Source organism: Paroedura picta, chromosome 5 (assembly GCF_049243985.1).
Source record: "Paroedura picta isolate Pp20150507F chromosome 5, Ppicta_v3.0, whole genome shotgun sequence".
In the NCBI taxonomy this organism is placed as follows: Eukaryota; Metazoa; Chordata; class Lepidosauria; order Squamata; family Gekkonidae; genus Paroedura; species Paroedura picta.
The window spans coordinates 49,094,053-49,120,493 of record NC_135373.1 but is presented as its reverse complement, the minus strand read 5'-3'; the positions used below and the strand labels follow the sequence as shown (position 1 = coordinate 49,120,493).

At 41.7% G+C, this 26,441-nt stretch overlaps 1 protein-coding gene across 3 annotated transcripts; it reads right to left on the bottom strand.

The window, feature by feature from the left end:
* Positions 1–2,494: 2,494 nt before the first annotated feature.
* SULT4A1 (sulfotransferase family 4A member 1) lies at positions 2,495–25,217 on the bottom strand. 3 transcript variants are annotated; one of them, XR_013231061.1, is made up of 9 exons: positions 24,750–25,217; positions 18,443–18,573; positions 17,345–17,425; positions 16,998–17,124; positions 15,677–15,771; positions 10,684–10,822; positions 8,374–8,475; positions 7,277–7,542; positions 2,495–6,864 (listed from the first exon to the last, which is right to left on the bottom strand). XR_013231061.1 is itself a non-coding variant. In XM_077337811.1 (7 exons), exons 1-7 carry the CDS (start codon positions 24,961–24,963, stop codon positions 6,752–6,754), a joined length of 900 nt encoding a protein of 299 aa, XP_077193926.1. In that variant the 5' UTR covers positions 24,964–25,159; the 3' UTR covers positions 2,495–6,751. The 3 variants fall into 3 exon arrangements, 1 of the variants encoding a protein (XP_077193926.1); XR_013231060.1 differs by lacking the exon at positions 7,277–7,542; XM_077337811.1 differs by lacking the exons at positions 7,277–7,542; positions 8,374–8,475 and having other exon boundaries at positions 24,750–25,159.
* Positions 25,218–26,441: the final 1,224 nt, after the last annotated feature.

Below are 26,441 nucleotides of genomic sequence, written 5' to 3'. Positions count from 1 at the left end.
GATTGCCTAGAGACTGTGTGTAGTCTGTAGCCCCGTTCATAAATACACTGGAATCTTTCCTTGAGATATGATTTTGTACCACTGAGAGGTATGAATACTAGATTCACATGGAAGGCCTGATCTATGGACCTTTTGTATCCAAGTGTGACCCACTTGGGAAGAAGGGCAAAATAAGCCATACTTCCTTCATATTTACAAATGTATTAGCCATCTAATAAAAATGTATTTAAAGCCTGTGCCATTTATACGTATCTGCCATCTTGCTGTACTAAGTACAGAAGGCAACATCAGGGGAACATCTCAACCTCTATGATATGTTGTTGGCCATCCAGAGGAACTGTTGGATGAGATATGGTTTTGGCTTGGTTTTAGGAACAACAATGATCTAGAGCAGGGGTAGTCAAAATGTGGCCCTCCAGATGTCCATGGACTCCCATGAGCCCCTGCTAGTGAACACTGGCTAGTGGCTGGCGGCGGCCCAGTACCGTGGCCTTTGCGGCCTGCCACCGGGCCGCGGAAAGGGGGTTGATGACCCCTGGGCTAAATGGTTACCTTCCATCCTTATCTGAAAGGTTCTCCATGATAATTGACAACACTTTTGTTACCCTAGAGGTAGCCCATAATGGAAGGGTGTCTCACACAGAGACACCTTCATGCACAGAAGCTCATGACTTCATGCACAGAAGCTCATGACTGGACTCTGAGCAGGTGGCACACACAGAAACCAGCCTGGCAGAGACTGACTATGGAATCAGTAAGGCCTCTCAACAAACCTAGGAAGCCAGGCGAGGTGCACGTTATCTAAATCAGTGGTCCCCAACCTTTTTATCACCGGGGACCAGTCAATGCTTGACAATTTTACTGAGGCCCAGGGGAGTCCCTTTTGCCGAGGGACGTCGCCACCGCCTGAGCCTCTGCTCCACTTGCTTTCCCGCCGGCGCCACTGACTTGCCACCGCCCGCTGGGGGGCACTGCCAGCAGCAGCTGCGCAGTGCCACGCCGAGGGGGAGCCCCAGCCATGGCGGCCGCTGGAGAGCACCAAAGGTGAGCCAGAGGCAGAGTGGCAGGGAAGCTCCCAAGGAAGCAGCCAGGGAGGAGCCACGGCCTGGTACCAACTGATCCACGGACTGGTACCGGTCCCTGGACCGGGGGTTGGGGACCACTGATCTAAATCACCCCCCCCCCCCCAGCCAAAGACCATTAGACTATCTACAGGAAAGGAATATCCCTTCCAGCTACTAACTGCAACTTCTTTTGTCTCTCTTGCCCAGTGTAATTTCTGCCTAACAGCACCTCTTATCCCCAAATGTCTTCCCCCAGTCCTTCCTGATAAAACAAAGACAGGGCCATTAGCGACACATTACAACTAGCCAAGGTATTGTTCTACTTGATGAGATTACTCCACACCTCCCACTCTAGTGACCTCACAGTTCAAACCCACCTATCAGGTACTCATAATATCAGAGACCAATCAACAATCACAGACCTCCTAGTGGGCAGTCTCTGGGGCTGACCCGGGAATTTCAAACATTATATCAAGCCTTGCGCACACCCTGTGTGTGTGTGTGCTGTTCCCCCCACACCCGGCATTCTGTCCACCCCTGTTGTGTGTGCGTGTTGTGTTGTCCACACCCGGCATCCTGTCCACCCCGATGTCGTCAACCCTGTGTCTGGGCTGCTTGGATCCAAGAAAGGTGCAGTATCTTGAACTTGTCCCCCTGTAGAACTTTGTGTATGCATGTGTTTGCTTCTGTGTGTGTTTTGAATGTACCCTGATATTTTCCCCAAATAAATCCCGAGTGTAAGCTTTTGTCTTCTTCATTTAAGAAGGGTTTCTTCCAGGGAAAGGACCCTGTAAAAATTGGTAGTAAAGATCCTGCGTTACCCGGCCTCTTGCTACATTCATGATTCCCCAGCAATTTGGGTAACACTTTCCTAGTGCTCACCAACTGTTTTTAGAAAGTGATTGGAGCTTTTTGAGGTTTTGAGGTTTGTGGTATAATGCCAACAGTGGCTTTATGTAAAGTACTTGTGCAAATAAAAGAGTGTTATTAAGGAAACATAGTGGGACTAGGTTCTTAATAAACACAATTGGGCTGCCTAAGTAAAAAGCTTAATGCACCTAACTGGAACTTATATTGAAGTTATCAGATTTTCCTAGTTTCAATGTATCATAAATCAGATGGAGACCTTAGGAATTTATAAGATACCACCAGAGATTTTTCAAATGGACCATGCCTTAAGAACTATTTTGAGGGCTCAGAATGTTACTTTTGCCCCGAGGCCAAAAGCTGATGCAGAAGATTGGCTTATTGCACAAAAGGTTTTTGAGCCAATGGGTCACACATCCTGGGACACTCCCTATTATTCTTTTCTTGAAACCTAATGGCAATACACCTAAAATATGCATTTGTAGAGAAGATAGAATAAAAATCTCTGAAGAACTACCATAAAATGGTCTTGAATCTTAAGCAATTATATAAAAACATAGCAATATTTTTCACAGCGGATGTTTATTTCTTGTCTCTGTGATCCCATTTGTACCTACAACAAAATGCAGGTAAGATTTTCAAGCATTTCTGGAACTCCTATATTTTTATCACATTTTCTTGAAAAACGAAGTTACTGTCCACCGCAATCCATCAAAGGCTGTCATATTCCCATGGGAAGTGACTAAGAAGCCTTTATTGTGTTTCCACACAGACTTTTCTGGCTCATTCCAAGGCAAAACGTTCTCAATTGTTGTGGCTTCCTTTGCAAAATGGCCCTAGCCGCAAATGCCATCATTGTTCGTTGTCATCTTCTTGCTGCCATCACAGTTCTCTGCCAACTTCTTGCAACTCAGACTGCCAGACATAAAACTTTCAGATTGTGGCATGGTGTTTACCACTTCAGTTTTTCAAGACTTCGCTAATAACAATCTCATTAGAACTATTGCAGTGGCAACATGTAGACCTTGGGGGAATGGACAAGAAGAGAGTACAATGCAGACCACAAAAGATGCATAGTAAAGAATATTTTCTGGGAATTGGAAAATCAGATTGATAAAATACCTCTTTGCACAGCATATGACACCATGACATGCAACTGTTTCCAGTCCAGCCTACTTGTTTGTGGGCCATTAACTTAGGATGTACCTAGAAGATGTCTACCTTGACACTGCAAGAGACCTGCAGTCTGAGCAATTTCATAATTTAAGGTCATTTAAAATTATGTTGTTAGCTTCTTTGACTGTAAAAGTAGACCATATTCTCGAAGTAAACAAATATCTCTTAGTAAAAAAATACCAAACTTTTTCCTTTTGTCTCAGTTAAAAAATTCTAGCATCTAGCCTGATGACGAGTTCTGATGAACTTGAAAACTTTCACACTGCTTTGTGTGATGTTGGTTTGTCTTAATAACAGGTATTTTGTGGACTGTGGCTGAAATCCTAAGGATATTTCCTTGGGAATGATCTCCATTTGTTCAATTCTAACTGGGTTAGAATTGTTACCTGTGTTGCTGCTTTTAGATTTTATTTTTGGATCAGCATTGTTCACTGTATTTAGCTAAGTGTAGACAAACACAATACTATGTGTGTGTATGTTTACTCAGAATGAAGCCATACTGAGTTCAATTCAACAAGGAGGGACAGATAACAAGAACCATTCTCAGGAAGTCTTGTGCTTTACTGTTACATACACCCCAACCACACAACCACCCTTACCTTTCATCATAATAGGAACCCCTCACTAATCTTTAGTAAAACAGGTGGGGTGGGAGCAGCTTAACTTTGCTGTGCTTTCTCCCTGATCATCTGCCACAGTATCAATTTTACTAACTGATTTTTGTTTCTTTTGCTCCCACTGCCAAGAGGCAGAAATAAAATTGCTTGGCTTTGCATTAGGAATTCAAGGTGGTATGCATGGTTCTCTTCTTCCCCTTTTACCTCCACAACAATCCAGTCATTCAGGCTGAGAAAATGTGACAGAGCTCTTTGTAAAAATTTTACAGCTGCATGGGAATTTGCACTTAGGCCTCCCTATTCCACGTTTGACACTCATATGGGCAGTAGGACAGCACAGCCAGCCCAGATCTCATCTACCTTTGCAGCAGCCCACCAACATTTAGCCCAGGAGGCCCCTCTGGGCCTTCCTAAAGAAGTAAGCAAATTGCTCAGTTTCTCAGCTTCCTGGTTCTCCCACTCTGGCCAGAATTACAGCTCATCTCCAGACTAGAGATTAATTCCCTTGGAGAAGATGCTTTGGAGGGTGGACTTTATGGCATTGTCCCCCACTGAGTTCCCTGTTTTTCTCAGGCTCCATCCTCAGATCTCCAGGAGTTTCCCAGGGGACACATGGCAATCTGCCCAGGTAGACTCTATTACTGTTTTCAGAGCCAGCATTTGTTCATATTTTTTATTTATTTCTTTTTCTTTGCGGGGCTAATGGTTTCAGATTAAAAAAAATAAAACAGTGATATTGAAAGATGAATTTTTAATGATGGACTTTATGACCTAACTCTCATTCTAGGGGTGAAGTGGGACCCCTACTATTTATGGAGTATCACTCTCTCAGAAATCATGCAAGTAATACAGTTGTGATAATGAAAAGAAGCCCCTGCATTTATCCATTGTAGTCAGCAGATAAAAGTGCTTGTTTACATTTTGCCATGCTATAACATTAACAGCTCTACTCCTGAGATCATTTTAGCACATCAGTTTAACCTCTAACACAGGGGCAGTCAAACTGCGGCCCTCCAGATGTCCAAGGACAGTTCCCATGAGCCCCTTGCCAGGGGCACACGGGAATTGTAGTCCATGGACATCTGGAGGGCCGCAGTTTGACTAACCCTGCTCTAACCTATTTCCCTCAGAAACAACCTGGTATGTGGCTTACTGGAATATTTTTAGATTCCCAATGAAAAACTTATATAAGGTATTTAAAATAAGTAATCAAACCGGAGCAGAAAAGATATACATCCCTCACTGAATATATAATAAAACTTACATAATGCAGTCTATGCACTTACATAATGCATTCTATAGAAGCTGTGTAGTCTTGATACTTTTCCTTTTCTTAGCATGCTGTTGCTCACTGCAGAAGGACAAGATCAAGGACTGAATCTGCTTAGATTCTGTTTGGGAGCAATGCACTGGGAAGTTCTCCTGCTCTTCCAATGAATGAGAGTGATGCAAAAACATGGCCAGTGAAAGGCTGGAATACCTTCCCCATGACAAGAGGCTAAAGCTCTCAGACTTTTCAAGTTTAAACTTGCAGCTTTATGCTCACTTACCTGAAACTAAGCCACATGAAAAAACCTGGGACTGATTTCTAACTAAAGCAAGCTATACTGCTGCAGTCCTATGCACATTTCCCTGAGAGTAAGCTATGCATTTTTCCCCCTTAGGAGAGGTCCTTCTTACTTGGACCTCTTCCCATATTAGTCCATTTTTAAAGAAGCCCTGCTCTCCATGCCCCTGCTGTGTTGAGGTGGGTGGCAACCAGAAACAGGGCTTTACCAGGGGTGGCATCTCACCACGTCAGCCTCATCTACTACCTACATTGCTTTCTTTTAGTTGCCAGACACAACTTTTTACCTAGGCTTTTAGTTAAGGGGTGGATCTTCAAAATTATTTTAAGCTCTCTGTGGTCAGGGTTTTTTATGATTTATGTTTTTATGTTGGACTGAGTTTTAGTTTTAATTTTTAATACTGGATTTTTAATTCATTTCTTAATGTTTTGTTCTTATTATTTCTATTTTGTAAGCTGCCTTAGGCATGTTCATGGAGAGGCAGCATATTCTGAATTTCTGAATAAATAAATAGTAAAAAGGAGTGGATTTCGTAGCAACAGCATAGAGGTTTAAAAATTATGATGGTGTAGAGAGAGACTCTACAGTCTGAGGTCACCCAAGGAATTCAATTAGCAGCACAAGAGAAAGAATAATTCATGTATAATTTTGAACCTGTGGCTAAAACAACAAAATCCTCTACCCAGTAGCACCAGTTGAGACGTCCAAAAAGTAATCCATACTTTTGTTTCATTTCATGCTTGATGTTTCATTTCATTCATCATTGTTAATCTAAATTATCTGTACTGTTTCTGTTCTGTTTCAGGTGAACCGCCCTGAGCCTTCGGGGAGGGCGGTATACAAATATAATAAATAAAATAAATACTATAAGTACATTTTAAAAATGGGAACCTTTAGAAGCCCCTAAAACTGGAGGTACACAGACTGTGACTTTAATTTTTTTATGTCAGCATAACCAGGCAATTTAAAAGAATAAAGAGTATCTAAGGGAAGGGAAAGAAAAAAACGGCAGGGGAGTTGCAGGAGAGAGGTAGCAATGAAGATGGGGGAAGGAGAGGTAGTGGTAGCAACATCCAAAGAAAAATTGTGGATTATAGTGAGATCCAATTGCCACGGCATTAGATGGTCTTGAAAAGAGGATTTGAGAAATTTACAGAGGTACATCTATCAATAGCAATTAGCCAGGAATATAAAATATAACTACCATGAACATCAGAGGCTGTGGAGAAGCAACAGGGGGGAATGCTCCCCTAATAGTTTGCTTGTATACTTCCCAGAGATGGGGGACCTTTGGTTCAACCCAGCAGCTTTCTCCTTAAAATTCATAACTTCCCAGTGCATTGTGTCCTTTATTTTAACTCTTGACACATATAACAAGTACGATTTTGTGTCTAGCAAGTGATAAATGAATGCAGAAAGCACTTCTACATAGACTCTTTGTATTATAGACATGCATTTTTTATAAATAAAAGTCAAATGCGAGGTCACACTTTCCCATCTTTTGCTTGTAAACCAAGTCAAATTTCTCGTTCATGGAAACAGTAAAGATGTCTTTCCACAGCCCAACTCGTCCTGAAAAAAACAGAAAAAACAAATTATAGTGATGATGCTATAAGAAAAAGTGCCACATGGACAGTCGCTGACAAATTGTTGACCTATATCTGAGGTACTAGTGCTAATTAAAATGTAATACAAGAAACAAGTAAAATGTCTATTATAATTGGTATCCATGTTTGCACAGGGACACATGCCTCCTCTGTGAGGTCTTTTGGACAAAGTACACCTAGCTCCTCTAGCACTGGATAGTTTGGCCTCCGCTGCTGTGCTTTGTTCCAAAGCAACGTTGTCTTCAAGTTCATCAGGAACATGGATGAACCACAGGCAACGTTTTCTGAATAGCCTCAATGAGCTGCATCAGTTACAGGTAACTGTAACCTTTGATTTACTGTGCAGTCCCAAATGGAAGATTAGCAAGCTCACTTACCACCGAGGTGGGTATGGGCCAGTTAATGAAACAAAGATGGTAACATTGCTTTTCCAACAGCTGCCTCTCTCCTGGAATCTATATTGACGGTCCTTGATGGAGAGGATCATGTTGCTGCTCTGCAGATCTCCCTGATGTCAAGGTTGCATCAAAAGGCACTGAAGATGCTTGAGCCCTTTTTGAATGCGCCTTTAGAGGAAACAGGCATTTGAAACCTGCTCTAGCGTATTCATTATGCCTGTTGTCTGTATCACAATCTCTTCTTCCTACCAAAAGAGGGAGACTAATACTGAAGTCCATTCCGCACTACTTTAATATAGCACTAGTCTTGCATTTTGTTTTTGCTACTAAAACTACGTTCCGCATGACGTCGTGAGCAATCTGCAAGACTCCTGCAACACTAGCGCAAAAATCGCTTCGTTGTAGCGATTCTGGGGAATCCAGAAAAGTGGATTCACCCTCAGAAAATTGCTACACTCCTACCAATAACCTGCAACACTTTCCAAAAATACCTGTGCGTTCTCAATGTAGCGGTTTCAACAAAGTCCCTCCCCCTGGCTCTCTCCTCCGAACTTCCGGCGAAGCAATCGCCATTTTTTTTCCTCGGAGCGAGCGGGGAAAGCAACGAACCAGCGAGGCTTGATTCACCCAGCGAGGCTTCTCCGGCTACAGTCCCTCCAAAGAAGTGCTTTAAAGCTCCCCTAAGTCCTCTAAGTCCCACTTCTCAGGATACACATCTCTGCTTCAGGAATCCTCTTAGATAATGTACATAAACTTTTGGGACACTTGCAGTGCACCATGTTATATATGCAATAAATGTATAAGAATGGGAAGGCCTATATGGCCTGGCTGTGCTGTAAAGTCAGGCCTGGATTTCAGGCTGTTACTGTGCTCCCTAAACCTATCCTTTGCCTCAACAGACTAGAAGCAATAGATTCCAAAGGTACAATTGGCCACATACGTCCCTTGCAGCACACTTGTCCACAAAGGTTGACTCACTGCTATTATGTCACTGTGCATGATATATGTATGATAAAATTTTGCAAACATCTGTTTTTCAACCACAGGCATGGATAGCTGGTCAAGAGGTCACCCACCTGGATTCATCAACTGATTCGTGACACTGTGATTTGTGATGGGCATAGAACAAATGTAAGGAACTTAAGCAGAGAGTTCTCTTCTGGGTAAAGATCAATGAGCTAAAAGGGGGGGAAATGAATGAAAACCAACATAAAGCAAATGATAAGATAAATGTAATGGATAAATCAAATATAGTTATAAAGCAAATTCTTTAGTCTTAACTCAGACTTTTAAATCACAACTTTCAAAAAAAAAAGAGGAAGAAGACATATGTGGCATTTAGGTTGACATTCTGAGAAAAACTACTATTAAACGACAGAGAGCAAAACCAATGAATTTTAAAATGAAGCGCTCATAAAAAGAAACAAAACCAAGCATTGAAAACCCGACACAAGGTTGATCAAATATTCTGGGAGAGAAAAATCTATGCCAGATGAAGTTAAACAGTGGAATGAACTATACAGGGTTCCTACTGAGGGGAAATGACTTTAGACACAAACATGGATTCAAGCACAATAACAACAGTGGTATTTTCCAGATTGCCCTAACATTCTATTTTCATTCCCCTACGAAACTGTTTTTTTTTCCTTCTGTCCAGACAACTTTGTTAACATCTTCATGCTGTCCTTGTTTTTCCTTGTTTTCCCCTCGTTTTCCTAAACTAGTTTTGCTCGTAGTTTAGTTCCCTTGCAGAATGAATTTCCAAGATAGCCCCTTGTTCTAAATTTGAACTTTTTTTTTTTACATCACAAAGGACAGGTTTTGGCAGAAATTTTGAAAACATTTCAGTGCTTCAGTATTGGGGGTCTCCTCCATCAAAACAAAAGTTCGGTCCCATTCAGAGGTCTGACACCAGCTGCCAATCATTGCCTTCCTTACCATTCCATTCATACTCAAAAACTCACACACCATTTATAAATACATTTTGCAGTGTGTTCTGCGTCTCTGAAAACATGGAAGGAAACAAGCGGTTGTGAACTGTACTTATGCAAGTCAGTGAAAGGAATTAAAATGGGGGGGGCAATATAAGAGAATACTCAAATGCGGGAAAGGAGGCAAAAAAGGGTGAGAGACAGACATCAGTTACGACTCTCGGGGTTGGTGTAAAACACTGCAATGCTTCAGCACATGGACAAAAAAGGGAGGGGAACAGAAAACTAATCTACATTGTGAATTAGATTCAAGTGGGTAGCCATGGTGGTATGAAGCAGCACAACAAAACAAAATCAGAGTCCACTGGCACCTTTAAGACCAACAAAGATTTGCTCAAGGTGTGAGCTTTCAAGTGCAAGCAAGCATAGTCTGAGGAAGAGTACTTGCTCTCAAAAGCTCATGCCTTGAATTTATCTTTAATGGTCTGAAAAATGCCAGTGGACTCGGATTTTGCTTTGTTGTGCTGCATTGTGAATGTGAACACATGGAACACTGAAGGGGAAAAAATGAAGAAAACATGCAAGTGTGTATTGATCACACAATACCAATGATGCAGTCTGGCAACTGCCAGTGACAAGGTATAAGAAAAAGAGAAGTCAGGCCTATTCCTGCCTATGCTGCAAACTATCTATCCAAGATTGCCTTTTACAAACTTCATACATACTTTACATCTATTTGTTTCCAAACAAAGGAAACTGCCATGCTTGCAGGTCACTGTGCACAGAAAACAGTCAATCGGCATTTTTGCATTTGCAGACCTCCACAACTATATTTATGTCACAATATGTTGGCCTGTCTGTTTATTTCGCTCCTGGCCAAAATTCTTAGAGACAATTCTGGCTGACTTAAGCTCAAGCACAGTAATGGAGAAAGTTTTATTTCTCATTGCAGATGAAGAACCAGTAGCCTCCCACAAGGTTGCCTGTTTTACCTTAGCTGCCAAGAAAATTTGGTACAAGCTTAAGCTTAAAGACTAGGCCAGCAAAATGTTCCTCCTTTCAAAAGCCAGTTGGATAAATATCTGAATGACCGAAAAATGTAACTTTTAATAGTGCATGTTAGCAATCTAGGTTTATTATTTCATTTACTCATTGTTATTTTTGTTCTTCCTTAAATTTAGTTTGCAATGGCCTGTGGATCAATGCAATAAAACTGTACTGAAGTAGTGGTTAGGTACTTGCAAATTTTACATACAGAATCAAAAATATTTATATGTTTAAATTCCACAAATATGCCTAATTTTATATGCTAACTACATTACAAATTATTCACTTTATGTTGTTAAATCATTACGGAAATTTAGATGTGATATATTGCATATATTTCAATCCTCACTCTCCCAATTCTTCCCCCTGTTGCTTCAACATTTCTGGAAATTTTACACCTCAACCTACCCCTGCCAATAGGAAGAGCTTCTGCATTACAGCACTGGTCAATGAGCTGGTGACAATGCTCCACCATGGATTCCAACTGTGCTTTATCATAAGAGACACCCAAGAACCTTGCTAGTTGTTCAACCATAGTTGTAAGGTCCTATGAAAAAAGATGATGCACATATATGATTATAAAAAGGCAGACCAAAGAGGCACAAGTTACCATTGCAACTAACCATAAACACTGAGAATAGCAGGTGTAAATGAAGCACCTAATTTCTCATTTTCTAATTCATACTGTTAAAATGACTTATGAGTATTTGGGTCAGCAAGATACGGTGCTGAAGACTCCTGGACTGATGGTTCTGGGGAACGACAACATTCATGCGGAGGATACCTTGCCAGAACTGCCCCAAGATCTATAGCACGATTCAATTGCAGTTTGGGGGTTGGTTGACATCAATACACTAATACCCAAGCCAAAAGCATACCAAAGGTGAGGCAGCTCAGAATTTGCTCTCTGGTGTATGTGATTCTGTTGTGAAGTTTTGGGTGATGTTAATTAGACAGAATAATATTTGTAAGCAGCTGGAATCAACCTTGAACAATGTACAGTGGGATTCCAAGCTTTAAAACAGTTTCTTAAAGATTGGTGCACAAAAATTGTGGAGAAGGCCACTATGCAACAACAAAATATAAGGAAATAGACATTAACACTGAAAAAAGAATCAAATTTCAAAGAAGGATGCCAGGAGAAATGATTGCAGATGCCAGTCTTACATTGCCAGAAGAAATCAAAAGGGCAACATTTGAAAGCCTTGATCATTTGCACCAAGAACTGGACACTCACTCTAAAGCACTGGATCAAATAATGGCCCAGCCATGTTTTCTGATTTTTGCAGAAGATAAAACACTGAATTTTTAAATCAAATATATTCAAAATTTGTGATGAATTTTTGGTGGAAATTTGTTGACTATGGAGATATTTGAAAGCCACTAGAATTGATCCTGAAGAAACAAAGACATGGGCAGTGTTGCAGTTTCAGCAATTTTATCGCAAAATAGGAGTTTTATGAATCTCTACCAAACATATGTAAGGCTTTTCCTATTTGTATATCTGTTGCTCCATGTGAAAGAAACTTTTTGAAATTAAAATTAATAAAACATGTTCTTCGATCAACTGTGAGCAAAGATAAATTGCCAAATCTGGAGATTTGTTTGGACACCCCATAAAATGCAGAGCCTTAGAGTAACACGGGGTCATCATCGTTGTCATCTCGTTGACCCTCTCCCCAATACGAGGGGAGCTACTGCTGGCATCTGGGAAACCCAGGCACCAAGGATTGCTTCATAAGGATGGGTGTACTTAGCTATGTGTATGTTTCTCCTGCCTCAAGGGAAGGAAGGGACTTAACCTTTGGGAAAGGAGATAATCTCTTGCTGTTTGGGGAGATGAGTCATTTGCTGCAATGCTTTGTCTGTCCAGTTGTTTCTCAATAAACTGCGTCAGCTGCGAATTTGTCTCTGTGTTGATTAGGATGGAAAGGTCAGTAGGAATCTTTGACAGTACACATTCCTGCTCTCATCTGTGAATTCGGACTGACTCCTCCCCCCCCCCCAACAACAGAGGCAGCTACAAGCGAGTTCCCCTTGGGTTGATATGCTGCAGTTCACCACTACAAGGTAGGACAGATCCAAGAAAATATCAAACCCAGAATCCTGCCTAACATTTTGATGGAAAAGTTATTTCCACCTCGCACTTTGACCAGCTAAATATGTGTCACTTGGTATATGAATTAGTTTATCCGCCATGCTGGTGAAGGGATTAATGTATAGTAGAACAATTTTTATGGTGTGCATGGTCTACTGGTTATTATTTTGTTAAAATTAATGGATAACAAAAACATGGTTAGTTTCTTTAAAAAATGTATATATTTTGAGGTTTGCTTACTTAACCTCTTTTGGCTATTTGATTTGTTTTCTTGGTTCAGTTCCCCGCCCCTTTTGTTTCTGACCCTTGGGGAAAAAAGAACAAAGAAAAACAGGGACTCTCTGAGTGCAAAACAGATCTTTCAAATGTAGCACCACAAACCTATTTCATTTATAGATTTATTTATAACAAATTATACATCAGTTTAGAAACACAATAGCAAAACACAAAGAAAATATTCATCAGAATATTAAAAGAAAAATAAGTAGAACAACAAAAAAAATCAGCAGTCCACCATCTATAATTCTGTTTCTCAAGTTTGGGCAGATCTGAGGATAGAAAAAATCTGTGGATCAGGATCCCCCAGGTTTGCAGAAGAATCCTACAAGTTGCAAGAAAATATATTGGGGAGTTTAACCCCCCCCCCCCAACAATAACATGGTATCTGTGGGGGTGCAGGTTACTTACCTGAACTGCCAACACAGTGGTTCCAGAGGGCCCTGCAGGCTGCCCGGGTCCCTGAAACCAGTGTGGCAGTTGGGGAGGGCCCTGTCACTGCTCTGGGGTGGGGTGGGGTGGGGTGGGGGAAATGGGAGTAATTCATTATTTACTATATTGTCTTTTATATGATTCTATTTGGCCAAACATTATCTGAGGTTTCTGGCAGGGATGAAGATCATGTGGTGTTTCTCTTGGCAGACATTTTTCCATCTGTTACCATGACAATTACCAATTTTATGTTCTGTTCTGTAATAATTAGGAAAAGATTTGTCTCCATTGTTAGCAATAACATCCATTAACTGGATTTAATTTTAATCTAATTTTAAATCCTACTTTTATTTCAAATATTTTAATGTACATATTAATTTCCTGCATGAGTTGCACACTGTTGGATGTTTATGTTATTTGTTCTTATGGTTGTTATGGCCTATGGCTGTTATTCACTCAGTCAGTCAGGGCTGCTGTGGGGTGGGGGTGGGGGTAGGGGGAGGAAAAAATGGACAGGAAGATAGGAGAACAAACACTGCATCTGCTGGGAGGAAAGAAGTAGGTTAGCAATGGGGAGAGCTGCTGCCACCACTGCTATAGTGGGGGTGAGAAGCGGGCAGGTGGCTGTTAGAGTAATGGGGGGCAGAAAGAAAGAATGATGGTATGTGGGGCAAAGAGAGAAAGTGGGATTGGGGCAGAAAGAAAGTGATAGCCATGAGGAACAGAAACAGTAACAAAATGGTTGGTGGGAGGGAGAAGGAGTGAGAGACTAAGAGAAGTAGAGGGAGAAGGTAGGAAGCAAAGGTGAGGGGGGGGGAATGGGATCCCCACTTGTGTATTCTAATAACAAAGTCTTCCTAATGGGAGGATACTTCAGTCCTGAAATTAGAGCTGTGAATGGACAGATCCCCAATGTTTCCATTAACATCTCAAATATTTAAAAATAATACATGGGGAGGGTGTTTAATAAACCCAGTGATAAAAGGAGTAGCTGTAGTTTTTACAAACAGTCCCCCTCAGTGGCTGTTGTTAGCCAACCACAGCATTCCAGCCTGGGATTCTGTGAATAAAAGGTAGGGGGGAGGGCAGGGTTCTTTCCAGGGCTTTTTTATTTCTCCATGGTGGTTCACGACAGGGTTGCCAATTCCAGGAGTGGAAATTCCTAGAGTTTGGGGGTAGAGCCTGAGAAAGACAGTGCTTGGGGAGGGGCAGGACCTCAGCATGGTATAATGTCTGTATAGCGGGAATGATAGTGAATCATCTCGTAGACCGTTTATGCACTGGAGGTTTCATGCTGGGCTGCAGGCTGGAGTTTTAGTTGTGGCAGGTTGCCCCACTTCTTTCTGCACCTACATGGGGGAGCATTTGGCCTGGTGCACGTCATCCACCCCTGATTTGTGCTGCTGCACAGGAGCTGGGGCAGTGAAGTTCCCAGTGCATAAACGGTCGTAGAGAGGTTAAATGTGATCTACTGTAAAGCTGTTTTCAGTATGCTAGGCATTTCTTTCTGCCACTGATAGTGGATCAGAAATATCAAGTCACCTAAGTAGGGATAAATCAATAGATCAGACAGTTTTCATGGCAACTTTGTACATAGCTTTGAGGAAAGTTTGGCCGTAGTTAAAGAAATCAGTGCGTAAGATTTTTGTTTCTGTCTGAGCTGCATCTTTAGTTTTGTGCTATATCTATATTCATAGTAAATGTTTTTGCACCATATGTACCCTGGTGTAGTCCTTAATGATTTACCATTTGTCAGCTTCCTACATTTACAATGTGCTGAAGAGAAATCTAGAAATGGAAACATGGAACATCAAGTTCAAATTTGCTTAGTGAACAATCTTTTAAGCTTTTGATGGCCAAAAATCCTACTCACTCCAGATTTTTAAACAACATTTTGTAATGTTATTCCATCCCAGGTGACCTGTTACACTATAACCAGATAATTTGATAAATTAACAGATTAAACAGTTTTCATAGCATCTGGGTACATAGGTTTGAGGAAACTTTGGCCGTAGTTAAAGAAATCAGTGTGTACGATTTTTGTTTCTGTCTGAGCTGCATCTTTAGTTTTGTGCTGAATCTATATTCATAGTAAATGTAAATATTCATAGTAAATCATTAATCATGCAATTTAAAAATTCACCCTGGTACAAACTAATCAGAACTCATAGTCTCAGAGTAGCTTTTACTTCCATACAATTCAAACAATGCCAACAGCTCCACTATACCCTAAGACAGAGGTACTCAACCTGTGGTCCTCCAGATGTCCGTGGACTACAATTCCCATGAGGAAATATTATTTCTATTTAATTAAGATGATGCTTGACAGACCTTGATAGGGCAAGGAATTCTATCATTTAAGAGGCCTTCCTCTGAGCATCCCAGAGCATTATAAATTATTATAATTTATTTTATTTTCTCCAACTGATCCATTCATTTTATATTACATCACTTCCTTACAGAAATTCTGATGGTTTCTACAAATAATGATATGTAATTAAACCATAAGCAGTACAAGAAAGAAGTTCTGGAGAGAATATCAGCACTTCGGGTCAGCAGTTCTTGGAACATCTACAGTGTTTGTAAAGTCTTTACCTTGTGCATATCTTCATACTTGAGAAAGAGAACATTGGAGTCCATATGATGTTCCCAAAATTCCTGCACGTGTTCAAACCATGAACCATACCCTACTGTGGAGATAAGAAATAGAAAAGCTAATACAAAAGAAAAATTATCAATATCCTTCAAATTTCCCTTGAGCACAATTTTTTAAGCGCAATTTAATTTTGATTGTTTTTAAAATATGATTACTGTATTCCCATTGAGAACTGTAACTGAAAAGGAGAAAAAACATATGAACCTGAAAAGAAATATAATCAAAGTGGGGTTTTGCTATAAGCAAGAACATTTAAAATAAAATTCAGTGCCAAGGTATGCAATCACACACAAATGGAAATTGTAACATGTACAGATTTGCTTATGCTTTGCAAACTCATTAACAAGCCTGAGAGCAATCCTGTTTTCCGATACAAAAACTGACCTGGAAGCACACATAACTGTTTCTGCCTAAACGCTGAGTTGGGTTGCCGGCTCTGGGTTGGGAAATACATGGAGATTTTAGGCATGAAGCCTGGAGAAGGCAGAGTTCGGAGAGGGGAAGTATCCCAGTAGTATATAATGCCATAAAGTCTGCACTCTAAAGCAGCCATTTTCTCCAGGGGAACTGATCTTGGTCGTCTGAAAAGCGATACCTGGAGGTTGGCAACCCTAAAGAGCAGGCACTGTGTGATCTGAATAGGATGTAGGTGGCCAGCCTGCAACACAGACAGCAGAGGTACTGGAAGTTATATGAAACTCTTGAATCAGAGCTGTAGAACCTGTGCGGCTGGCTGTGACATACAGCTAAGGTGAAATTCCTGCTTGCCTCTCCCTAGCTGCACTGCTGCTGAGTCTCTAACTGAATAATCAGCATTAGGGCACTGGGGGTCATACATAGTTTGAACGGGGGGCAGCCATCTTCAAAGAAAATATACAGAAATGTGTGGAAACATCTATACACAAACATTTGTTGCGCTCAGGAATCTGTATTTTATAATGAGAATAAAAACAATGGGATTCCACAGTCAGAAGGAGAACATGATAGGTTTTAATATCTCCCGATGCAGCTGTAAAGAGTCATGGAGCAAAAATTATAGGACTGGGTAAAAGAGGAGCATATGGGCTGCCATCATGAGGATCCAACATTATCCTTAGGTACGTGGTAGAGTCAAACAAGACCATTTGGTCCTCCACTGCATGAAGACAGCTGCTAATGTTTGAAAGGGGTTTTTAAAAGACATTTTCAATTATATACTAATAAGAATGCAAAACAGAATTAAAAATATAAAAACATCTATCCAGGCTTAAAGTCTCTTACACTTATCATTCATAAATCTCCGACAGAATTCTTGAAATGTTCCTCTGTAGCTCATGGTTCGAAGGGAACGGTGAAACTGGTAATAAGACACGACCAGGTCTTTGGGGTTGCGAGCCATATATATTACCTAAGAAGGTGAAAGGGATTCATCTTGCTGAATTATTCTTTTTCCCCCTTCCCGTCCCCCCCTCCCATTTCCATAAAGGTTTGCTTTTAATGGCATTGTTTATGTTGTTGTGTTATTTTTATTGAAAGCTGCCTCTACTAGGACTCAGAAGAAATGGCATAGAAAAATTCCAGGTAAATACATCCTTCACAAAACATCCGAATAGTCAAAGCTAACTTACCTTGGAATTGCCATTGTGTAGATCTGAAGGCAAAAATCGATATGGTAGGTGACTTTTGATAAGACGAGGAGATGTCAGCTCCTGAGTAAAAAAAAGGGGGGGGAGGAAAAATTTATAATATAAAGTATATATTTATTGTTAGAATTTAATATAGATTAAAGTATATATTTATTATTAGAACAATAAATGTTCTAAGTATCCTGTAAAGTGGGTCAGCGTCTATAATGGGGAGGGCAAGAAACAGCAGTAACCTTGGGATGAATTTTGAGAAACTTTTCTAGATAACCGTGCATATCACTTTAACCACAGCATCAGCTTTTCAAGTTAGTTTGGTGGATGTTACTTCCTACCCTGTCATAATGAACCTTCCAGTTCACTGTTGTATAGGTCCATGCACATTTAAGAATGCAGTTTTGGTTGACTTTGGAGATTGTGATGGGGTACAAATATAACCTTATCCAAAAAATTGTTTTGTAGATTATTGTTAAAGATAACAGACCCCTATGGGAATACCTTGAAGCTGAGTTTGTCCTTGATCTTGCTATATGTTATTATTAAATAACCTCAAGCCATTAAATATTGTTCATTTGTAATTCAAAAGTTTTCTCAGTGTTTTGTGCTATTTTGTCAGTTCTAATAAAAGATATTATATGGCTTTTGCTATTATCTCTGCTTGAACCGAGCATATTAGTCAAAAGTTGAATCTTTACTGGGCTTCAAACCCGCTGTAAAGAAGAAAGACACGAAACCATTTCTAAATTCCCACTGGAGAGACACACAAGCATTTGGTGACTGGCAATTCCTGTTTTGTATCACGTGAAGCTATTTTCAGCCAATCTGATGTTAGAACAAGAAATGTGTGATTAGTTCAGACTGCATTTCACAGAAACGTGTACTATATGAATCAATAATTTTGAAATAAAAGGTTTTAGTAAAATGTTAAGGAGAACCATTGCATTATGAATCATCTCACTACAATAAATATGCCCACTTGTAATGTGGAACAAAAAAGAGGATCTGAAAATGAATGTATAAAGGAGAAATATGGAATTAAACCATGTTAAAGAATTGACATGTATTCAGGAGATTAGGCTATACCCTGATGATATCCAAGCCAGGCTGAGGATACTCTAGGACTGGAAGTTGTTCATCTATATTCATTAACCCAATTTCATCAGGATCAGCTCCTTGGCTCACCAAATATACCACTTCTTGCAATAAACTGGTGCCTGTAAACAAGAGAGAACAGACTATGAGCCAATCCTCCTTCAACAATATCAAAAATTGGGTAGAAGGAAGGATAAATGCACTAGCATATGTATATCTGCCAATATAATATCATATAATTATTTAATTTAGTTAATTAATTAGAGCTTATTTAAAACATCTTATAAAATTAAAATAACATTATGAGACTGTTCCCAATTATCCCAGCCCTACTCTGGAGTCCTTGCCAAACTCAATAAGCATCTGCTGATTTGTGGGAAGGCGTGGAAGCCAATACATAAAACATCAAAACATTAACACTAAGGCAGGCTTTCTCCACTAGGGTTTCATAAAACTCTGGGTCTTCTTGAGAGCCATGGAAGGGTTTCCTGAATGGAATATATGCTATGCTAAGCTATACTATATTTATTATTCAATTTCTAGGCCTGTCACCTTGTGGAAGCTTACAACAAATAATTTACAATAAAACAATAAACAATAAAACTACTAAAGCTCCCAGTCCCCCCCCCCCAAACCAGTCCTCACCCCCAACTGCTGTATTTCCAGGCGAGCTGTTTCAGCTGAACACTCAAGGAGGGACAATATCATTTTCCTTCCACTTGGCCTCAACCAAATGCCTGGAGAAAGAGCTCTGTCCTGCATACCCTGCAGAATTTTGCTATTTCCATCAGAGTCCTCAGCTCTTCCACCAGTCAGGTGTCGTGGCCAGAAAGCCCTGGTTGAGACCTGGTGAACATCCCACAGACTAGGATCTCCAGCCTATTAGCATTCAAAGAGCACAAGGCCCTGCATGGGGCATAGGGACTAAGGAGTTAGGCATTCCCTCATTTATCAGGTGATATGACCATATATGGTCATGTCAACCTGCATCCCCCCCCCCAATGGCCAATGATGGGATTGGAGGGCATGAAAAGGGACTACACTAAGGATTCCCATCCAACTTCTAAAACATCTGTACTGAATTAGGTCTGTAAAACTAACAACCTAAATAAATAAATAAGAAAAGTGTAAAGTCAAAACACAACCACTTTAGTGGATGCTTCCACAGCAAGAAGCACGGTTGCCAAGTGAAAAAACCAAAATAAAATGAAGAAGTATCTAAAATAATTCTAGAGAACAGGAAAAAAGATAACAAGAGCAAGTAGAACCCAAAAAACTTGAAAATAAAACTCCTTGATGCAGAGCACAACCTTAAAGTGTTAGCCAAATTAGCAGCGGAAACTGGAAGTCATCTGTGAGACAGTTTGTGCCCATCCCTACACCTTACGGTCACCATCATTTATAGCCTGTGGCCCTGTTTTGCACATCAGAGGCAAGCATTAGATTGGAAGTCACTCGTTCTGCCCTGAAATGGTGAACTTAAAACAGGGTTATAAGAATGACCATCAGTCCTTTTTATAGGGATACCAAGTTTTTGAGTTGCTAGTGTAACTAGTATGGCTCAAGGTTTGTAAAGCAGTCATAAATTGCAAAGGACAATGTATGGGGTTTTTAACCACAAGCAGATAGCATCTGGGAATTCTCAGTTCAGGGTTGTGTTTCTCCCCAGTTGTTTTGAATAACTGACATTCAAAGAGAAAAGAGATTAACCTTTGGTAGGGTTGCCAGTTCCCAGATGGGATCTGGGAACCCTCTGGAATTATAGCTCATCAACTCATCTCCAGGCCACAGAGATCAGATCCCCTGGAGAAAATGGTTGTTTTGGAAGATAGACCATATCATTATACTACACTTAAGCCCCACCGCCCCAAATCCTACCTACTCCCAGCTCCACTCCCAAAGTCTACAGGTATTTCCCAACGTAAAACTGGCAACCCTTGTCATTTGAAATGTCCTGAAAGTTGCAAGGTCTGGCTGCAGAATGAGACCTAAACATTATACTAGCAGTGCAAACTCAGAAAGGGCTACCCCACTCATGCTTTTTGATTCCCTTTGAGCATGTAATATCCAGAAGGCATTCTTGTGCTCAAGATAATGTTGGGGGGGGGGGGGGCTGAGTGTCAATCAAAAATTAGAAGATCTCTTATCTACACACTGGTATGAAATCAAATCTCAAAACAAGAGACTTTTTAGCAGACGTAAGTCTACTATGGGGGCAAGATAGAATAAAAACTTGAATGGGTTTGAAAAGCAAATCCACTTGTATTTTTAGTACTTCCTGCATGTTATCAATATTTCAGAAGTACATCTTAAAAAAGCAATAAAGATGTAGCCATGTGGCTCTAATCTAGCCTTTGCATATTGCTGCTGCTTCTGAGCAGTCCACCACATTCAAGGAAACGTTTGCCAAGGCTTTGCAGAATCCTAACAACAAAAATGATGACTGAATAATATAATGAGCAGGTGCAACTAAATATTTAATCTGTGAACTCTGAGTAGATGGGCTGAGAAATGCCCTGTTCATTTTCATAGAATCATAATCTACAAGCAACACTGCCAATATAGCCTGTTATTGAGGGAGAGCTGCAAACCGTTGGACCCTGTGCTACCTTGGCATGCTAATCTTGTTTTCATCATCATAGTGCGTGGGGGTAGGGTTGGTGGAGATCAAGCCTGAAATTAGAGAGCAAATTTTAGGAGCGCATTATTTTAACAGAAAATGCCTCACAGTCACCATGCCAGTACATCTGGATGTCAGTCTGAATTTCATAACACTTTAAATAATAATATATAAGAATAAACATTAATAGTATATTAATTGTTGTCAAAATTATTCACAGTTACCACAAAAAACATTTAACTGAAACTATGATGGATTCAGTATCACCTAGTTCCCCTTCTTACTGTAGCCCCTATCCTATATGACTGTTGTCCATGTCAGCTGATGATCCTCAATATCAGTTCATGGTGGTCAATCTCTCCTTTTTAACATCAGAAAAGATTGAAACCAACCCCATAAGTCTATACTATATGTGTATAAACTGTAGCAGCTTCATACTGTTCTATGAATCAGGCTTTTCAAGGCAAAAGACACAGAAAGGAGGTTTGCCACTGAAAGTCTCCTCATAACCACCCTGGACTCTCTCCGGCGATCTCCCATCTAAGTCCAAACCATGGTCAACCCTGCTTAGCAGTGAAAACTAGCCTGGACCATCCAGGTCAGGCCACATACTTATCTAATGCTGAAGATTAATTTACATTTAAAAATTCATGCTATATATTTGAAATAAGAAAAGCCTTCCCTTTAAAAAGTATTTCCCTGAAAAGGAGGTTGAGAGGGGACATGATAGCCCTCTTTAAGTATTTGAAAGGTTGTCACTTGGAAGAGGGCAGGATGCTGTTTCTGCTGGCTGCAGAGGAGAGGACACGCAGTAATGGGTTTAAACTTCAAGTACAACGATATAGGCTAGATATCAGGGAAAAAAATTTCACAGTCAGAGTAGTTCAGCAGTGGAATAGGCTGCCTAAGGAGGTGGTGAACTCCCCCTCACTGGCAGTCTTCAAGCAAAGGCTGGATACACACTTTTCTTGGATGCTTTAGGATGCTTAGGGCTGATCCTGCGTTGAGCAGTGGGTTGGACTAGATGGCCTGTATGGCCCCTTCTAACTCAGTTCTATGATTCTATGAATCCAAAAGAGAAAATATTTCATAGTAGGGTTTTTTTTTACTGCTTTCCTGGAAAAACAGAGCTATAATGCTCTGTTTTCTACTTTCCTACATATCTATCTTTATGAATAAAGATGTTAAAAAATGGCTTGTCTAAAACTGCATAAGTTCACAGCTTAATCCGGGGCTTCCTGGGTCACAGCTCACTTTCTTAACACTTCCTGTTTCATGAATTTACCTATCTGCTTAGTTCCCACCCTACCTTTTAATCCAGAACAATTCCCAAGTTGCTTTTGGAACCTAACAAGACCTTGTGGAGGCTGCAACTGATCTTGTAATACCTAGCCAAAGAAGAAACAAATAATGTCATCCTATTCAGCATTTCCCTGCCCTTGGTATTACCCAATGACTTCTATTTGCAGAGCCATGGTCAATGGTAGAAGCCATTTGGCCTGGGCCTCAAGTTCAAATTTAGCCACTTTGCTGGCCGCACCCTGATTAGGCCAGATTTGAGTCCGGACACTCTCTGGGGGGGTGGGGAGACATGCTCCACCCCCCAGGGAGTTTCACAAATATTATAGAGCACCGTGGATAAGTATATATATACCCACCCACTCAGGAAACCCCTCCGTTTAGGAAACCTTTCCATGGTTGAGAAAGCCAGCTCTAAGTAGACAAAACAATGGCTGCATTAGTCACTGCGTGACCATCATTATTATTATATCCAATTCTGAACTAGACCTTGAAGTGTAGATCAAAAATGGGGGTCAAAGACAGATGGGCATTTTCTTACAAATTAAAGAAAAGCTCTAGATTTGCAGAAAAAGTGTAGATCTTTTTAAAAAATACATGGGGTGCTAAGAAAATCCCAAATAATAGATGCAAAGTCTGAAGCATTAAGATGAATGCCCACTGAGATCTAGCAAGACTACATCTTGAGATCTTGGTGGACATTCTAGGAGTTGCCAGACAACCTCAACAATATTTGCCAAATATTCCAAGCTTTGGTTTCTGACAATTAAAGGTGTTGGAAGCATGACTGAAAATGGTAAAAGATGGACAGGAAGGAAAGTAGTAGGGAAGGGAGAGAAAAAAAGAAGAATCTGAAAGGGGAAACAATTTTTTTTCCTTTCACAGCACCAGAGTTTTAATTTTTTTAATTGTTATATCACGGTATAGTGATCTATTGCCACTAATCTATTTCTAACTTCAACAGAACCATTATAGCTCTATAATTGACATGAAAAAGAAAAGGGGAGGAGTCACCTCAGCATGAGAACCAACCTGGAGCTGCAGCAGAGCACACGTGAAAGGGGAAAGTCAGAAAAAAGACAGGAGAAAGTGCACAGAAAACTCCCACTCATAGATGTTCTACTGCCATTACATATGCCTCCACATTTTCATTGTGCAGAGAATTTTCTTTGTGTGGGAACAGTCAGAAGGCCAACATCAATTCACATCAATACAAGTCTTCTGAGATCTTTGTACCATTTCGTGATTCTCCCTCTGTGAGCAGTTTGGAATAATCGACTACCTACCTTACCACTTCCATCTTCCCCTTGTTATCACCCCCATATCAAAATTGAGATTATAAACACACCAGGACAGAGACCTGTCTTTTTATACTCTATAGACCCCAATATACATGAATGGCATATTAGTCAAAGAACTATTACCTCACAGATAACAGGCAAGTCTCTTCCTCACTTTACTCTCCCCCCCCTCCCCATTAAACCAACAAGCTTGAGAGTTTTCATTCAGCTTCAACACAGCCCATTGCCCCCAGGGTTCTTATAACTTGGAACTATTTCAACTGATCCTTATGTATATTCAGCAGCAGATCCCACAGAAATTAGCAAGGCTTGATCCCAAACAACAACTCTTGGGGCAGAACTAGTGCTCTAAATGCTAACAATGTTCATTCTAATTATCATTTATTAGAACTAATTATGATGATGATGCTGCTACCATCAGGAGACAGGGTTCTTTTAATTTTTATGGGCTGTACCAGACCTGTGGACACTGTATCAGGCCCCAAAATGCCCAGAGCAGCAGTTCCAGTTGCACTCAGTGTGACTTGCTTCTGAGTAAACAGGTTAAGGCTCACACTGGACCTAGGTGGGAAGCTAGGCATCCTTTGCCCACTGTTCATTTTTCTTCTGTAATATATAGCACAGCAGGTTGGTCCCTCAAAAAGCAAGCAGAACATGTTGAAGATGCAGAAATTAACCCAAGAATTTGTCTAACAGAGCATGACTGGACAAGGCATGTCCATCTCTTATTCTATTGTACAGTTCAGGATGCTAGAGGGAATTGGTTTAAAAACCTTCCTTCCATTGTACATCTCTGGCACTGAGCACCCATCCCCACCCAGAACCTCATATACCATCACCTGAAATCATCATGGCGCCTTCTTACAAGTAATCAGGGGCGGCGGGGAGGGGGGGGGACTTATTACTTGGATGGACTTGTTGCTGAAAGGAATGGGGGGGGGGGGTGAAGCCTGGGGAAGCACTAAGGCAAGCGAGAGCCCTTCCCACAAAGGCACAGCAAATACAATTCCAAAGCGAGCCCTTCCCCCGCTTCCTTCGCAGCCCCTTCTCTGCAGTCACTCTCAGCCGTGTCTGGTACCTGATTTGGGGTAGGTTATAATCCAGACATCATTCACTCTCACGGGGAAATTGGCGATCTCCTCCATCTTCCCCCTACAGAAGGGCGGAAGGCGCACCCCGTTGTATTCGAAGTATTTGCTCTCGAACTCGCCGGGAGTGCTGGGGGTCTCGCATTCGCTCTCCGCCATCCTTCTTCCCTCCTTCCTCGCGGCCCAGCAAGGGCCAAGGTGCATCAAGGACGCCGAGGCGATCGCTGGGTGGGGGGAGTCGGCCGCGGGGCTGTCCTGACCCTTCGCGCTCCCACCAGGCACTGCCTCGCAGGCGGAGAGGGAGGGGGCGCCGCTTTCGCCTCCGACGGCGCCGGGAGAGCGAATGGGCTGTGGAGCCGGTGATGTAATGCAGTACAGCTCGAGAGGCAAGCGGGCGGGCGGGCAGGCCGGCCAGGAGGGATGCGGCAGCAGCGGCACTCCTACATTAACCCTCGGCGTGCTTCTCCGCCGCACACGCTAGACGTCGAGCCAAGGGCACGCCTCAAGAGGCCACAAAGCTGGCGGCGACCCAAAGTTTTCTCTCGAATCAACACGCTGTAATGTGGGTCACACAGAACGATTCTGGATACCTGGGGATGCCACTTCCCAGGTGGCATCTGGGGACCCCTCCCCCGGGTTTGCAGCTCATCTCCAGGAGACAGAAATGGAGAAAATAGCTGGCTTGGAGGGTGGGCTCCACAGCATTAGACTCCGGTTTCTCCCTGCCCCACATCCCACCTACTCCCTGCAACACCCCCAAAGTCTCCAGGTATTTCCGAACTCATAACAGGCAGCAATAAGGACCTGGGTACTTAATACAAGCTTTAGAAAATAAGCCCCACTGGGGTGCCTGTTCAGGGCTTCTTTTTGCCCAGGTGTAAAGCCACATGCCAACTGCATGCTAAGCCTACAAAAAATTAAGTTATAAGGTATTAAGGTATAGAAGAGAGCGAAGAGGATGATGTGGGGCCTGAGGACCAAAACCTTATGAGGAAAGGCCGAGGGACTTGAGAATGTTCAGCTTGGAGAAGAGGAGGTGGAGGGTGGAGAGGGGACATGAATGCCCTCTTTAAGTATTTGAAAGGTTGCCATTTGGAGAAGGGCTGGAAGAGGGTTCCTGTTGGCAGTAGAGGACAGGACCCTCAGTAATGGGTTTAAACTACCTGTAGAATGGTACTAGCTAGAAATCAGGGGGGGGGATCACAATCAGAATACTTTAGCAGTGGAAATGGCGGCCTCCGGAGGTGGGGAGCTCCTGCTCACTGGTGGTCATTAAGCAGCGGCTGGACAAGTATTTATCTTGGATGCTTTAGGCTGATCCTGCATTGAGCAGGGATTTGGACTAGATGGCCTATATCAGTGGTCTGCAACCTTTTTCAGGCTATGGACAGGTGGGGAGGAGAGCGATCTGGGCGCCGCACATGCACGGCAGGTCCGCAAGCGCACAAGCATGGTAATCCAACTGCCGTGCATGCATGTTTGCCGCCGCGCATGGCGCAAACATGCATGTGTGGACCTGCCGCGCATGCACGTTTGCGCCGGCGGACGCACTTCCCTCTCCCCCCCTCCCGCAAAAAGAAGCTTGCCGTGCCGCAAGCTAATCGGCTGCTTTGGCAGCCAATTTGCTTGCAGCCTGGGAAGTATCTCACTGTGGGGGGACAGGGAGAGGAAGCAGCGGCCCA